At 36.8% G+C, this 15,777-nt stretch overlaps 1 protein-coding gene across 5 annotated transcripts in view; it reads left to right on the top strand.

Annotated features, from left to right (window-relative positions):
* Nucleotides 1-15,777, top strand: part of PPM1B (protein phosphatase, Mg2+/Mn2+ dependent 1B) — a 66,878-nt gene that overhangs the window by 47,425 nt on the left and 3,676 nt on the right. For 4 of the 5 annotated variants that reach the window (XM_020800536.3, XM_078382907.1, XM_020800535.3 and 1 more), the window contains exons 5-6: nt 7,446-7,557; nt 8,908-8,965. In XM_020800536.3, coding sequence (XP_020656195.1) covers nt 7,446-7,557; nt 8,908-8,965 — 170 coding nt within the window. Of the gene's footprint in view, nt 1-4,312; nt 5,730-7,445; nt 7,558-8,907; nt 8,966-15,777 lie in introns of those variants that run through there. The other variant, XM_020800537.3, reaches the window with a different exon arrangement.

Below are 15,777 nucleotides of genomic sequence, written 5' to 3'. Positions count from 1 at the left end.
TTATTGATGATGTAATAGAAGTCAAAGGCAGCTGGATGAATTCTGAAGTGTATAGGGATATATTGTCTGCTCAGATTCAGCGAAATTCAGCAAAGTTGATTGAGCAGAATGTCACTTTACAGATGGACAATGACTCAAAATATAGTGCAAAAGCAAGTCAGGAGTTTTTTTAAAGCAAAGTATTGAATATTCTGCAATGGCTGAATCAATCACCTGATCTCAATCCAATCGAGCATGCATTTCACTTTCTGAAGACAAAACTTAAGGCAAAAAGATCCACAAACAAACAACAACTGAAGACAGCTGCAGTAAAGACCTGGCAAAGCATCACAAAGAAGGAAACCCAGTGTTTGATTATGTCAGAGTTCCAGACCTCAAGCAGTCATCGCCTGCAAAAAATTCTTGACAAAGTATTAAAAATGAACATTTTATTTATGATTGTGTTAATTTGTCCAGTTACATTTGACCCCCTGAAATAGGGGAGCTGTGTATGAAAATGGTTGCAATTCCTAAATGGTTCATATGATATTTTTGTTCAACACCCTGCATTAAAGATGAAAGTCTGCACTTCAGTTGCATCTTGCTTGTTTCATTTCGAAGCCATGGTAGTGTTGTACAGAATCAGAATTGAAAATCATGTCAGTGTCCAATTATTTCCAGACCTCTCTGTGTGTGTGTGTGTGTGTGTGTGTGTGTGTGTGTGTGTGTGTGTGTGTGTGTGTGTGTGTGTGTTACTAATTTAAAATTGATTATGTACTTAAGTAATTTTCATGTCTATATCACCATGAACAATCCTTTTTCTTGGAGAGAAAAGGATTTGCTGAAGGACTGCACTTGTAAGGAAGGACTGAATTGGAGTTTAAGATACTTCACTCACTCAGAAGTAATTTCTCCTCTTCCAAGTACCATGTTTCCTTGAAAATAAGACCTAGTACAATTTTTCAGGATGCTTGTAATATAACCCCTTCCTGCAAAATAAGCCCCAGTTAAGTGAAACCCCGCCCTCCACCATTGTGTAGAAACCAGAAGAAGATAACATGGCTGTATTTGAATAAATGTAGATTGTTATACATGAAAAAAAAATTAAAACAACCCCCTGAAAACAAGCTCTAATGCGGTTTTGGAGCAAAAATTAATATAAGACCCTGTCTTATTTTTGGGAAAACATTTTTGTAGTAATTACAGTGGTTTAACAGGACTGATACATTGAATACAGTGGTGCCTCGCATTACGTTAATTCGTTCCAGTGAAACCGCTTTAGAACGAAAACGTCGTAATGTGAAAAGAAAAACCCATTGAAACACATTAAAACCCGTTTAATGTGTTCCAAAGGGCTGTAAACTCACCATCCAGCGAAGATCCTCCATAGGGCGGCCATTTTCGCTGCCTGTGCAGCGAGGAATCCGTCCCAGAAAACAGCGGGGGGGGCATTTTGTTTACCCGGTGGCCATTTTGAAACCGCCGATCAGCTGTTGGAAAATCATCATTTTGCGAAGAATCAGTTCCCGAAGCAGGGAACCGATCATCGCAAAGTGAAATTCCCCCATAGGAAACATCGTTTTGCAATCGCAAAAAGTTCATCATAATGCGGTTTCATCGTTAAACGGGGCAATCGTAAAGCGAGGCACCACTGTATAGGGCATGTGGCCAAGGCCTGTTGCCATTCCAAGAGCAAAATAACAATTTAAAACGTGCAAAAAAATTAAAAATAGCATAGCTGTTATATGAGGAAAATTGATATCCACAAAGATCTTGTTTCCAGGCGTCATCCTTTAAACATGGGAAGAATGGAAGATGCTCTATAGTACCTTGCCAACAGATGTTGTCACATACTAGCTAATATTTCCTGCACTAGATGCTAAGTTTTATTGTGTATAATTAAATTTACAGGTGAAGTTTAGACAGAATGCTTTGTGTAGTACACATAATTCAGAAGGAACTGTACATAGGGTAAATTTGGTTACAGCTTTGGGGAAGTAACTTATCTGAGGACAATAGTGTTCAAAATTTAAATGCTAATTAAAAAAAGATAGGTGGAAAACAAAGCTAACGCCACTTTTTAGGTTAGTTCTCCATGACTATTTCAAAAAGCTTGGTTTCCTTCAAGAATGCTTTGACCATATGCTTGCAAGAAGGCAGGTGGGGATTTTATCTACTATTTATCAATACCTGTTCTTAAGTTAGCTTTTAATTTTTGATAGTTTGATATCCTCATTTAATTGTTGAAGTGCATAAATAAGCTGAATGTTTGCAACCACTTTATCTCTGAACTAGTGCAATTGTGTTGGCAGGGGGAGTTGTTTTAGTACTAGCTAACTAAAAATAGGTTCATTAAGGCTTATGGCATGTACATGCCTAAATACATGGACTGGAGCCCTATTGATAATTCACATAAGGTTTTTGTAATTTGCTGTGGTAATTGTGGCTAATTGTTCAGGTGGATCTTGGTTCTGCAGTTGAGTGTGTGGCCAGGCATCTCATCAATTAAACACAGTTACCTGTGACAAATTACGTAAAATTTATGTGGACATCAATATGTTTCTGGCCATGACTAGCTATTTCATATCTTTGCTGTATTGAAGGCCTAACCATGATCAACACAACACTGCATTAGAAACAGTTGTTTCTGTCTAATCATGCTTTGCTTAGTTCTTTGGACTTGTGGCCATATAGGTGATGCTGGTGAACTTGTTACAAAAATCATTTTATAAAGTCTTCTGTACAGTTGTACCTTGACTTACGAACATACCCTCTTACAACCATTTCAAGTTACTACCAGCTCCGGCTGCAAAATTTTGCTTCTATTTGTGAACAGAAAAAGGCAAGGAAAAAAGGTGGGAAATTCAAATTTCTAACTGTAGGTGGCGACGAGGCTGCTTCTTTGTAGCTCTTTCGCCCCACCATTTAGAGAGAGTGTGTCGGAGGAGGCTTGGGACTGCCTCCTTCCGCTTCTGTGTGAGCGTGTGTGTGGGAGGCTTCAGGCTGCCTGTGTTTTGCTTTTTAAAAACTGTTCTGGGTGTTTTTGCAGTGTGATTTTGGGCTGGGGGGTTATGTTTCTGTCCTGTGATGGGTCTTGTGGTTTGTTGGGTTTTTCCCCCATTTCCGCTGGGTCTTAGGGGGTTTGTTTGTTTTTTGGTTCCCCCGCCCCATTTCCGATGGATTTTGGGGGGGGGGTTGGTTGCTTTTTTGTTTTTTCCCCCATTTCCGATGGGTCTTGGGAGGGTTTTTTTAGCTTTCCCCCCATTTTCGATGGGTCTTGGAGGGTTGGGTTGCTTTTTTGGGGGGGCTCCCCATTTCCGATGGGTCCTGCATGCTTCCCTTGCTTTTTACTTTGTTTTCTTTGCATTTCCAACCTGCCCCCTTTGTTCTCTGTGCATTTCCAATCTGCTCCGTTTTTCTGTGCATTTCCAGTGGGTCTTGCATGCTTGAATGCTTTTCTTCCCCCGCACCCTTTAGCCAGAAGGGATTAATTACGTTTCCAATGAGTCTTGCAGTGATTTTTTTTTTTTGGTGATTTTTTTCTTCGGCCGGAACAGATTAATTGCATTCCAGTGCATTCCTATAGGAAATGGTGCTTCGATTTACGACCATTTCGAGTTACATCCATCTTCTGGAACGGATTATGGTCATAGGTCGAGGCACCACTGTATTATATTGTGCCAAAGACATCATTTAGAGAACTCTATTGCGCGTCGTGGAATAATGAACTTTTTACCTCCATGTCTGTGCTGTGCTGTATTTCATACCATAATCCCCACACTGCATTACAAGCAGCAGTTTACTTCAGGAGCTTAAAAGCTTAGTCCATGATGTTGGCTGGGAACTACCATGTTTCCCCGAAAATAAGACAGGGTCTTATATTAATTTTAGCTCGAAAAAATGCATTACAGCTTATTTTCAGGGAGTATTTTTTCCCCTGTACAACCATTACATTTATTCAGGTACAGTCATGCCATCTTCTTGTTGCTGCATAATGGTGGAGGGCGGGGTTTCACTTAACTGGGGTTCCAGTTAAGAGCACCCTGAAAAATTATACTAGGGCTTATTTTCAGGTTAGGTCTTATTTTAGGAGAAACTGGGTATAATAAAATGTACTGTTTGCATCAGTGGAATTCCTTTCTAAGAGGTAACATGTTGAGAAAGTACTATGGGATTCTGTACAGTAGACTGATAAAGGGTCCAAAAATCATTCATTCTTCTGGCAATTTTATATATAGGAGAGGTCATGTATAATGTTATACATTCAGCAAAATAAGTTGCCCATCTTTTTTTTCAATACTATGTGTGCTGCTTTTGATTTTTCCCCCTACAGGAATTACTCAAGTCATTCAATGTCCTGTACGTTGGATGAACTGTAACAACTTTAAATGACACATACATGACAAGAAATGAGAGTTAGAATATTGAAAGAATTTTATTTCAAGAATAGAAGAATATAAAGAAAACAGAAGAGAATGCCGAAGGATACAGCTTTATTTTTCCTTACTCCTTTATTTCATTTTCAGATTTTTCCTGACTCCAATAAATACTCTCACTCTGCCCTTTGATAGATGTCTATTGTTTCCTTAATTAAACAGCTCGAACTTCGGTTAAAAAAAGAGAACAAATTGTGATTTTGCATCATTTTTTACAAGACCGCAAAACATGCTTGTGGGGCAGTATGACTGTTCAGGTTTTCTCTTAATGAGAAATATATAAGAAAACTTATTTAGTGCTCTTGGTTTTTTGCCTAGAAACAAAGTTAGCTGTTAGGAGTTTAAATTTATCCAGCATGTTGAATAAGGAATTCATGTTAGGAAACTTGGAGAGGAAAAGACTGAGTTTTAAAAATCTGAGCACTTACTCTTGGAGAATGTTGGGTAAATGGTATATTCATCCAGATGAAAAACTTAAGTAGAAAATGGTGTAGTATCTCATGCAGAGCAGACAAGCATAATTGGTACATTAGCTCTGCTTGTGGGAGAAGGCTGGTTGACTGGCCCATTTTTAATTTAAATTAGTGTGAGTTGTTTTTTTTTTGTTTTTTTACTTCTCCCATTGTGTACATGAGTGGTTCTTAACCTTTGTTACTCGGATGCTTTTGAACTGCAACTCCCAGAAACCCCAGTCAGGACAGCTGGTGGTGAAGGCTTCTGGGAGTTGCAGTCCAAAACTCCTGAGTAACCCAAGGTTAAGAACCAGTGGTGTTCATAAGCATGTTAACTGCTCTTATTTTCTCTCCCCCCCCCCCCCAGTTTTGAATATACAGATGAGGATTGTAGGGAGAAAACATGACAGTAGAAATGAACAGTTCTTGTTTGATAACACGATTTGTTCCTCTCCTCCCCTTCTGACTTTTAAAGGTTAAGTTGAGCAGAGGTTGATCATGGGAATGGCTATAAAGAAGATGGTTGTTTTACAGAGTCTGTTATGTGATATAACAGGTGTTCCTAGATTCAGAGAAGTGACAGATAGTTTAAGACTTGAAAGGCAATTCTAAAACATATTCTTACACTGAATATATGGAAACTGCCTGAAGCTGTCAGGAACATTGTTAAAGCTTTCTTTTTAGAGCTGATGCAAGATTAGTAACTTTGTTATGTTACAGAAGGAGGTTCCTTTGGAAGGTTAGAGGGGCTTACAGAGATCTAGATGGGTATCATAATGATGCAAATACTTAGATCAAAATAAAGTATGGAAGAGTCACACTATTTGATGAGAAAATAAACTCTGAGAGAAGACTGAAGAAAGAGGGAAAAGAAGAGAAAACATTACTGTATCTGAAAACGTTATGGGGAAGCCTCATTCATCCTGATTGAATTAAATGTCAGGAAAGTTCTCAGGAGGCCACACTCTGTTCGATGGATATAGCCAAAAGTACATATATAGGAACTAGAATGCCAGCATATTGTGCTTTAAACTTTTATTGCTAGTACCTTAAACCATCATGTACAAGCTGAGAAGCCACCACATAAAAGTATCATGAGGAGCGGATGTTTTCATGTGGGCAGGATTCTGCCCCAGACCTGAATGGTCCCTCCCTTTGGTCTAAAAGGATTAAACTATGGAGAACATTCAAGACTGATGAAATTTCAGAGATCAAAAATTCAGAGGTGGAATGAATTCACATGGCAAAATCAAGGTCTGAGAAGTCTCACTGAGTGGGTAACAGCACCAGAAGCTGTGGAAAATTAAAGAACATTATGACAAGTAATTGCTTCAGAAGTGCAGATTTGAAAACATTATAATGCCACATAATTTTAATTTGTGAATGCACCATGTTTTGAGCTGTTAACTTACTAGTATCAGTAATAGAAATACGTTGTTTGTTCATTGGGGAATTAAAATATTAATTTGTGTTTTATATATCAACTTAGACTTCAATTCTAAATGCCTTAAAAAAGAGGGATCCTTGAGAAACACAGTAGGATTTACTTCTGATTTAATATGTGGAATTGTCATTTATCCAATAAGCAATTTCATGTGTCAAATAAAATGGACCTATATGAGGATCAGAATAACTGTAGAATTGATTCTTTATCAACAGTTTGTGACAAATACCTTCCATAAAGAGGTGTTAAAAAGAACATTTTTTACTAATTTTGTTTTATTGCACCAAATATGCATATGTGTATGATAGAGTTTGGGACACAGAATTGCATTACAACTAAATCCTCCATACAGAGCACGTTACCATAGTCTTTAGAGACTGAAGGATGCCTAATGTTCTAAAAATTGTAAAGCTGAATTCTCCAAATGAATCATGGGATGTGACAGTCTTGAAGCTATCCACTTGTGGTCACTCAGTTTCTGTAGCCAGCCATTTTCTAATTTTTAATGTTGCAGAATTATGCTGATTTTGTCTCTCCCCTAAGAACAGTAAAACAAGAATATTTTTTAAATTCTTGTGTCCCTGCTGTCACCAAATATTTTTATATTTGTGATCATGCAATAATATATCTGTGGGTTTGGACATGAGAATCCAGCCTTTCCTTTAGATTAGTGGATCTCTGGCAACTCATTTTAATTTCTAGTAATTTTTTAAGGCTGAGCTTTTCTCACATATATATGAGGCTTATTAAATGCCAAGAGCTGAAAGCAAGGCATGCACAAGTACAATTTCCCAGTAAAGACTGACCCTGTAGAAGTCTTGCTCTTCTCATACTTGTGGTTTAGTGCAAAAACGGTCTTTGCTAGATAATGCTAATATGAGAGGCTGTCTGTCCTTTGTGGGGGAAAAGGGTAATTAAGAGCAATAATGCCTGTTTCAAAACACTGTAAAGAGTGCATCTGTAATTTGTCATCTTGAGACACTGTTATACAAGTAGCGTTTATTGTATGAAATAGGGTGTCTTTTCAGTTTGGGTGCAGGTGTTTTTGTGCCTGATATTCACTTGAAATATGAAATGTGGGGATTTCTTTGATTGCTATTTTTTAAAGTAATTTGAGGGTTTTCTTTTAATTAGAAATTATGGAGAAGTCAGGAGAAGAAGGAATGCCCGATCTTGCTCATGTCATGCGCATTTTGTCTGCAGAGAATATCCCAAACTTACCACCAGGAGGTGGTCTAGCTGGCAAGTAAGTGCAGAACATTAATAAAGCTCTTCATTATAGCTTTGAACAAATGTGCCTTAAGTTTTAACTAAAGCCCTTTCTGTTTTGGGTGAAACATTTATATACAGTGGTGCCTCGCTTAACGATTGCTTTGTACAATGAAAAATTCACTTAACGATGGCTTTTTCAGAGCAATCTTGTGCTTCACTTAACGATTTTCCCTATGGGCGATTTTTGCTTAACGATTTCGGGACCATGCTTCACTTAACAATGACAGTTTTAGGTCGCCTTGTTTCGCTTAACGTTTTTTTTTACAGCCCCGTTTTTGCTATTTTTAAAATATTCTAAAATGTTTAAAAATGTTTAAAATGCTTGGAATCATTAGTGCACCTAATAAAATCTTCGTTAACTTAATTTGGCTTTGTTCTGAGTCTTTTTGAATTTTTTGTGAATTTTTTTCCCCCATTGAAATAGGCTTCAATGATTTCAATGGGTTTCGCTTAATGTTTTTTCCTATGGGGATTTTCGCTTAAGGATGGTAATCCGTTCCAATTGGAACAGATTATCCGGTTTTCAATGCACCTCTATGGGAAATGGTGTTTCGCTTAACGATGTTTTCACATAGCGATGTTTTTTTTGGAACCAATTAAAATTGTTAAGCGAGGCACCACTGTACAGGATTAAATCATGCCTAGCTAAATTATTCAAATGTCTAACTATTGTGCATTTTTCATATTAAAAAGTTAAGCTATCCATGATGCACATATATCTAAATGGATGGTTGGGGGCATGGAACCAGGCTGTGTTTTTTTTCCTTTGCAACTAGTTTCAATCTATAGCATTGGTTGGTAGCTATTGCTGCATCTTATTATTTCTAGCAACTATGCATGCCAGTTGTTGTTTTATCCTGCCCTTTCTCCAAGGAGTCAGAACTGCACTTTAGCTTTATAACTCTATTTAGTGGGTGGAATAAGAGGCAAGAGTGTGAGTACTGAGGCCACCCGGGGAGCTGAAGACTCATTTGGTTCATTCAGCAGAGGGTTTTGATATGTCCTTCCTTTGGAGTGAGTGGCATCACCAGCAGCAACAGATAGACTCTAATTGCTAGGTTTGTGGGTGGTGCTGATTTTGAATTCATAAGGATGATGAGACCAAAGTCCCATCTAGTCCACCATTATACATTCAGGAGATCTACAGGCTGAACAGAATGGCCATAGATGTCTTTTGCTGTTCTTTCTTAAGAGCTGGTTTTAAGTTCTAAGTTTGAAATATGAAGGATCCATGTAGCCCAACTTGACTATATTTAGAATATTAATGTTGATTTAATATATGAAAAGTAGCCTAAAGTACAATTATAATGTTGTCTTTGTTTAGGCGAAATATTATTGAAGCTGTTTATAACAGACTGAACCCACACAGAGAGAATGATGGGGTAAGTTCTACCTTTGATAACTAGCTTTCATAGACAGTGAACATATGTATGCTAATGACAATAGCAGATGCTGTATTTGTGTGTTTGTTTACAAATGGCCTGACCACTTCCACCAATGAAATATTTTAAGGATTAATAAGTCCCTTTTAGATGTCTTTTTCTGGAGACAGTATTAGTATAAGAAATTCTTTTGTTCTTTTTTAAAAACTTAAATGGTAGGAATATGTACCTTTCTTAATCACCTTTATTTGCTTACAATGACATAATTAGATGAAAGTAATAAGCATATTTGTGTGTGTTCTGTCACAGTGGATAAAGAACTTGCAGCCTTTAGGCTGTATGCAACCCACTAGGTAATTGTTTGTGATCTCTGACTCCCTTCCTCCACAACATCCACAGAAATATTTCTGCTTTTGTGAACTGTGAGAGTTTTCCCCCCATGTTTTGCAAGGGCTCCTGTGCTCTTGGAGACTTGCTGTAGCCCTATTATTTGTTTGTTTGTTTGTTTGTTTGTTTGTTTGTTTGTTTGTTTGTTTATTTATTTATTTATTTATTTATTTAACGCTGGCTGCTAGAGGGTACTCAGGGCTTTTTTATTTTCAAAAATCCTTTTCTCTTTCAAACTATTTTAAAAATAAAAAGAGCTAATTCCTCTCCTGGTTCAACCTCTCCTTTGGAAGGTGCAGCCCAGAGGCTTCTGGCAAACTTAACAAATGGCCTTTCACTCCACAGCAATCAGCTACAACCTCTGCACATAGTTTTCGTGCTTGAGTTGCTCCAGTTGTTAGCCCTTTTACGAGATACTCTTCTAATCTTTTATTTCAGTTTTCTGTGTTGTGGGATTTTTTAAGCTTGTCTAACTTGTTAGACAAACAGTATGATATATCTTAATAAAGGAGCCAATGATATAATAAACAGTACTTTTGACTAAAGAAAGTACTCAGGGAAGAGATCTGGGCAAAATATGGCACTACGTTCAATCTCTGAAGTTTGTATAGATACTTAACTTCAGTGTAATGTTTTGATCCAGCTATTTTTATTACTAATATTTTATAGCATATAAAATCTATCCTAAGTATAAGCTATAGCCTATTGCTAGTAGAATTTTAAACATTGTTCTAAAATATCCCTCTTAGATTTTACTGATCATATAACTAGAATACTCTTAGAGACAAGAAGGCAAGTATGTATGTTTTCAAGAAACTACAGGTTTCTTAGTGCTTGAAGCAAAAACAAATTGCATTAAAAACCATAAAATCGATGAGGTTATAATGGAAATCTGCATAGTTCATAATGATTTCCTGCAGCATTGTAAAACATGGGCCTTCAGCTTTGATACATTGTGTAAAATTTGTTGTGGTAGCTGTTTTGATTGGGTTGCATTTTTTTCTTGGATGTTGAGCTAAATTAGACTCTGTATGTATATCCTCCATCAGTTTCATGCTATGTTGTTATAGGAAGTTAAGTTTGACATGTGATAGAAAGTGAACTATGCTTTGAGCTGCAAGTGTTCCATCCCAGAAACTAATCTGCATCAGAGTTGACTTCATCATACTGAATGTTATTTTATTATCAGATTTCATAGGTCTGTTAAACTGTTCCCTGTGTAGAAATGAATGTCAAATTCCTATAAATGCAGAATAGGTTATTAATTAATGAAATGTGTAAAGGGTATACAGTGGTACCTCTACTTATGAACTTAATCCATCCCAGAAGATGTTCGTTAGTTGAAACATTCGTAAGTAGAAGCTCCATTTCCCATAGGAATGCATGGAAAGCCATTTAATCTGTTCTGGCCAAAGGAAAAAATGCCCCCCCCCCCAAAAAAAAGAACACAGCAAGTGCGGTCGGAAGGCACTGAGGCTTTAAGAAGGGGGAAAACACTCCAACGATAAATAGTAAATCCTGCTCCGTTGCTGAGTCATTAAGAAAACAAGCCACCAACAACACAGCAAAGAACCATATCCACCCCAGCCAAAACTCACCAGGAACAGTTTTTTAAAAGGAGAAAACAGCAGCGTACCTCCATGCAGACACACACTCCAAAGCAGGAGGCTCTCCCAAGCCTCCAACTGCAACACACCCTATAACTACCGAAAGAGCTAGAGCACAAAGAAGCAGCCTCGGTGCCACCTACAGTTAGAAATTTGAATTGCCCGCCTTTTTCCCCTGCCTTTTTCTGTTCGTATCTTGAAGCTCCATTCGCAAGTAGAAGCAAAATTTTGCGGCCGGAGCTATTCGTAAGTTGGATTGTTCATAGGTAGGGATGTTCATAAGTAGAGGTTCCACTGTATATAGGCCAGATGGGCGGGGTATAAATCAAATAAATAAATAAATAAATAAATAAATAGATAGATAGATAGATAGATAGATAGATAGATAAATAAATAACGTTTTGGAATTTATGTTCATGTGACCAACTTAATCAAAATGTGAGAAGAATACATGAGCATTAGTTTGTTGCAAAAAGTTCCTAATTATTCAGGAAGGTGCAAGCTGCACAGTCCCAGGGTGACCCCAGAAGAAAGGAGTGGTAAACCATTTCTGAGTATTCTCCTGGAAAACCCTGAAAAAGGGTCTCCATAAGAATTGACTTGAGAGCATGTGGTTATCATTATCTCTTAGTTCTACAGCATTCTTGTTAGAAACACAGAATATAACATATCTGCTCAGAGTTCTCTGGGTTTGTCCTGGTCATTTCCTGCTCTCACATATGTAAGTTGGAGATTACTCCTTTACACTTGCATGAAGGGTTTATTATTTACTCCTTGTGCAAGCAGCATGAAAAGGGTAATTGCACATGGAATTGACTGTTCTCTGTGTAGCTCAGGGTATGTAGAATTCTGGTTTGTGTTTTAAATGGATTTGGAATCTCATATTTTAGTATTAAATAAATTCACTTAAAATCAAATCCCATCATTTCAACTGCACTTTTGAAGGAGCTTTTTAGATTCTTTGCCTTAGTCTTTCTTTTAAATTTTTTTTATTTTCTATAACTATAACATAAAGAAAAACATATACATAAAACATATAAACTCAAATACAATAACTGTGTTCCCCACCACCATGTAAGGGACCTCTTGCCTTCTTCTTCTTCTTCTTTTTCTTCTTCTCCTTCTTCTCCTTCTCCTTCTCCTCCTCCTCCTTCTTCTCCTTCTCCTCCTCCTCCTGCTGCTTAGCACATATTCCAAAAATTTGCCCCATATTTCATAAAAAATATTCTTTTTCAACTCTCCTTTCTTAATCTTTAAATTGCAAGTTAATTTATCATTTATTGCTATATTCCATATTTCTTTGTACCATTCTTCTATTTGCATTCCAGTTTTTAATTTCCTTGCCTAGCAATAATCAGTCTAGCTGCTGTTAATAAATTACTTATCAATTCTTTAGTCATTTAGTCATATTCTACATTCTCATATATTGATAACAAAGCAATCTCAGCATTACATTCTATATCTTTCCCACACATATAGCTTAATTCTTTGAAAATTTGTTTCCAAAATCTTTGCACTTTTTCACATTCCCACCACATATGAAAGTATGTACCAACTTCTTTCTCACATTTCCAACAGACATTCGGATGATTGGCATTAATCTTGTTTAATTTTAACGGTGTTAAATACCTTCTTAAACTAAGTTTAAATTTTTTTCCCTTATTCTTACCAACATAAATCTTGACACCCTCATTTTCCATATCTTCCTCCATTCTTCTTCATTTACTCTTTTTCCAGTGTCTTTGCCTTAGTCTTGAACTGGTGTAGGCAAGAGTTTTCCATTCAATTTTTCAGGTGATGAGGAGTGTTCTGTCATTTTACATCTGTAGTGACACATATTCATGTGAATTGATTTTACCACATTTAGAATGTATGCCTGTATGTTTTGTGTTCGGATAGATACGGAATCCATCAGAAGTGCCAGTTTGTTTGTGCTGTTAGAGGCAAAAGCAACATAGGAGCTATATAGAACCTTCTTTATTTTTATATATTTTTTTTCTAAGCCCAAAAGACCACTGTAAGGCCAATGGTTCATTATTTCTGCAGTGACTGGTGTTGTTTCTTTGAGGGGTTCAAATAGGGTTTTCCTGCCCCCAGAAGATGCTAAAAATTGAACCTAAGATATTCTGCATGCAGAACAAGTGCTCTGTCACTGCAGGGCATATATAACATTTCCTTCTTCTAATGTAGTCTCTGATTTACAAAACAATTTAATGAACCCGTCCAGGCATCCCTGATGCCATATTAGATTGTCTGTTCCAATAAATGGTGTAAACCCAAATTTGAGACATTTATTTCTAATTCATGGAAGCTTGAATTTATAGGTGACATTGTTGTATTCTAACTTTTCTCCCAGTTATTGTAATCAGTGTTCATATGAATACAGTATAATTTGTTCTATAAGCTAAGTTAGAAAACTGGGAGAATGTAAGAGACACAATAAAGGTAAATAAATAGTTTTTTGTAGATCATTCATGTTGAGGAGGTACTTCAGTCTTGTACTGTATTTCTAACTTCAGGGATTCAGGTGAGGAGGTAGTAGCAATATCTTGCTTGTCCTTAGTGGATCAGCTATAGTTTGCCAAGGGAGTCAGCTGTTAAAAGAGCCTAGAATACAGTTGAAACCAAATGCTGTAAGCATTATGTTGTTGTGTTTGCTTTTTCTTCATTCTGTTTTATATCCCTATGGAACAGAGAATATTCCTTTATATTGAGTCAAGTTATTGTACCATATGGTTTCCCAATGTCTCCTTGGAGTGGCTGCAGTTATCCAGAATCTCGCATGACAGTTTTCCTCACTTTTCACCTGGGAACTCCAGGAGTTTATTTTATTTTTTTTTATTTATTTATATACCACCCATCTGGCAGCCCAGGCGGTTTATGTGGTATAATAAAACAGAATATAAAATAAAACAATACAATAACAGGACAAAGTATAAATTAATACAAAATTAAACAATTAAGAATAATATCAGTGAACATTAACATGAAAAATGGAAAAGGAAACGATGGTGGGGTTGAACAATAACTGTTAAATCAATATAAAGTAGAGTCGAATTTTGGGATGTTCTGTCTGCAAAACATATGCTTTATCCCTGTGTTATTGCTTGTTTTGGGCATAATCAGTGTAAGGCTTATATCAGGAGGGAGATAGTGTATAATTAAGTCCCCTAAAATAGGGTACTATAGTGTTTAATGTGCCACTTCCACTGGTTCCACCTGTGGTGGTGGTGGTGGTGGGGGCCCAATGCCAGTTTTCTTTTTAAAAAAATAGTTTTATTTTTAATACTTGAATTAATTGTCAAAATGGTTTTTGAGATACATGGCATATTTTAGGATTTCCCCCTCTACATCCCCCTTCAGAGGCTTCTGAAGGCCAAAGAACACAATTTCAGGTGAGAATTGAAAGCAAGAATGTTACATGGGTGAAGAGTTCAGAATCTTCCCTGTTTTGTTTCCTCCTTAGGGTTTTTTCTCTTCAGCACAGCTATAATACTTCTAACTGCACATTCCTTCTTGCCTTTAAACTCAGTTCTTGGTCTTTTTTGTGGTTTAGTTAGTTTCATGGTGTAACTGCTCATACTATGACTTATCATTGTATTGTTTGCTCCTGATCAGTTTCTATTGTGTTTGTTGTAGGTAGATAGATTTGAAGAGCTAGGTTCAAATCCCTGCTCGGCCTTGGAAGCTCATGGGGGGGGGGGCAGTGGTAAAACTACTTCTGAAATGTCCAATATATCTTAAAAGCCTTGTTGAGGTTACTGTAAATCAGATATGACGTTGCAGCATAAAACACGCACAGCAACATGAATTTCATAGGACATTTAAGCCAGTGTGGAATATCAGCGACTCTGAAGTGGGTCTAGTTTCTGTGGATTGAACCAGTTTATATATTCAATTATTTTAAACTAGGAGTTTAGTGAAAAGCCAGGAAGTTTATATTTAAGCATTTTATTGTGTATCTGACCAAGGAAAGTATAATTCTTATAAAAATACTTCACAGGTTGCCTGTATTTGGTCTCTGCAAAATTACACACGCACCCCATTGTCTCATAATATAATTATATTTAGAGTTCCAGATAAGCAAATATAACATATGAGGAGAGTCATCATTGACCAGAGGCCCTGTCTAGGTCAGCAACTTAGATGCACAGTAACCAGCCATATTTATTAGGAATCTTGCAAGCAAGCTAAAAAGTCATAACCTTTAGCTGTTCTTCTTCCTCAATATCTGGTATATGGTAGTGTACTGCTTCTGTTCTGAAGCTGGTATATTGCCACTGATACATCTATCCCCATAAACATGCCTCATACCCTTTAAAAGCAATCTTGAAGTGTTGTCTGTCGTATGTGGTAGCAAGGTTCCAGTTTCATGTATTGTTTGAAATACTTCCTTTTTTTGTACTGTACCACTTGCCTTTCAGCTTTGTTGGGGCATCTTAAAATCATAATCTGCAGCAAACTGAAATTTAAATGTATCTCCTGGATTCTAGGGATATTGTCTGAAGAGGCTGTATTCACAGTGAAAAGCTTTTTCAGTGACTTCTTATGTATTCTGGATACGCTTCTGTTTGTGGGGAATATTAGCTTGGAATTTGCTGTGAAAGAAATGCCTAGTACTCCTATTAATTAATCTAATTGACAATTTTTCCCATAAAACAGCTGAACAATCAATCATTTTATTTAAGCTTTTCATGGGTTTCTAAAATTGTGTTTTGCTATATACATTATTAATGATCCATAATATAGTTTTACAGACCCAAATTATAAATCATATCCAGTTATCTACATGTAACTATAATAAACACAATTGAGGAC

This window comes from Pogona vitticeps, chromosome 1 (genome assembly GCF_051106095.1).
Source record: "Pogona vitticeps strain Pit_001003342236 chromosome 1, PviZW2.1, whole genome shotgun sequence".
Lineage (NCBI taxonomy): Eukaryota > Metazoa > Chordata > Lepidosauria > Squamata > Agamidae > Pogona > Pogona vitticeps.
This window is presented reverse-complemented; position numbering and strand designations above follow the sequence as displayed.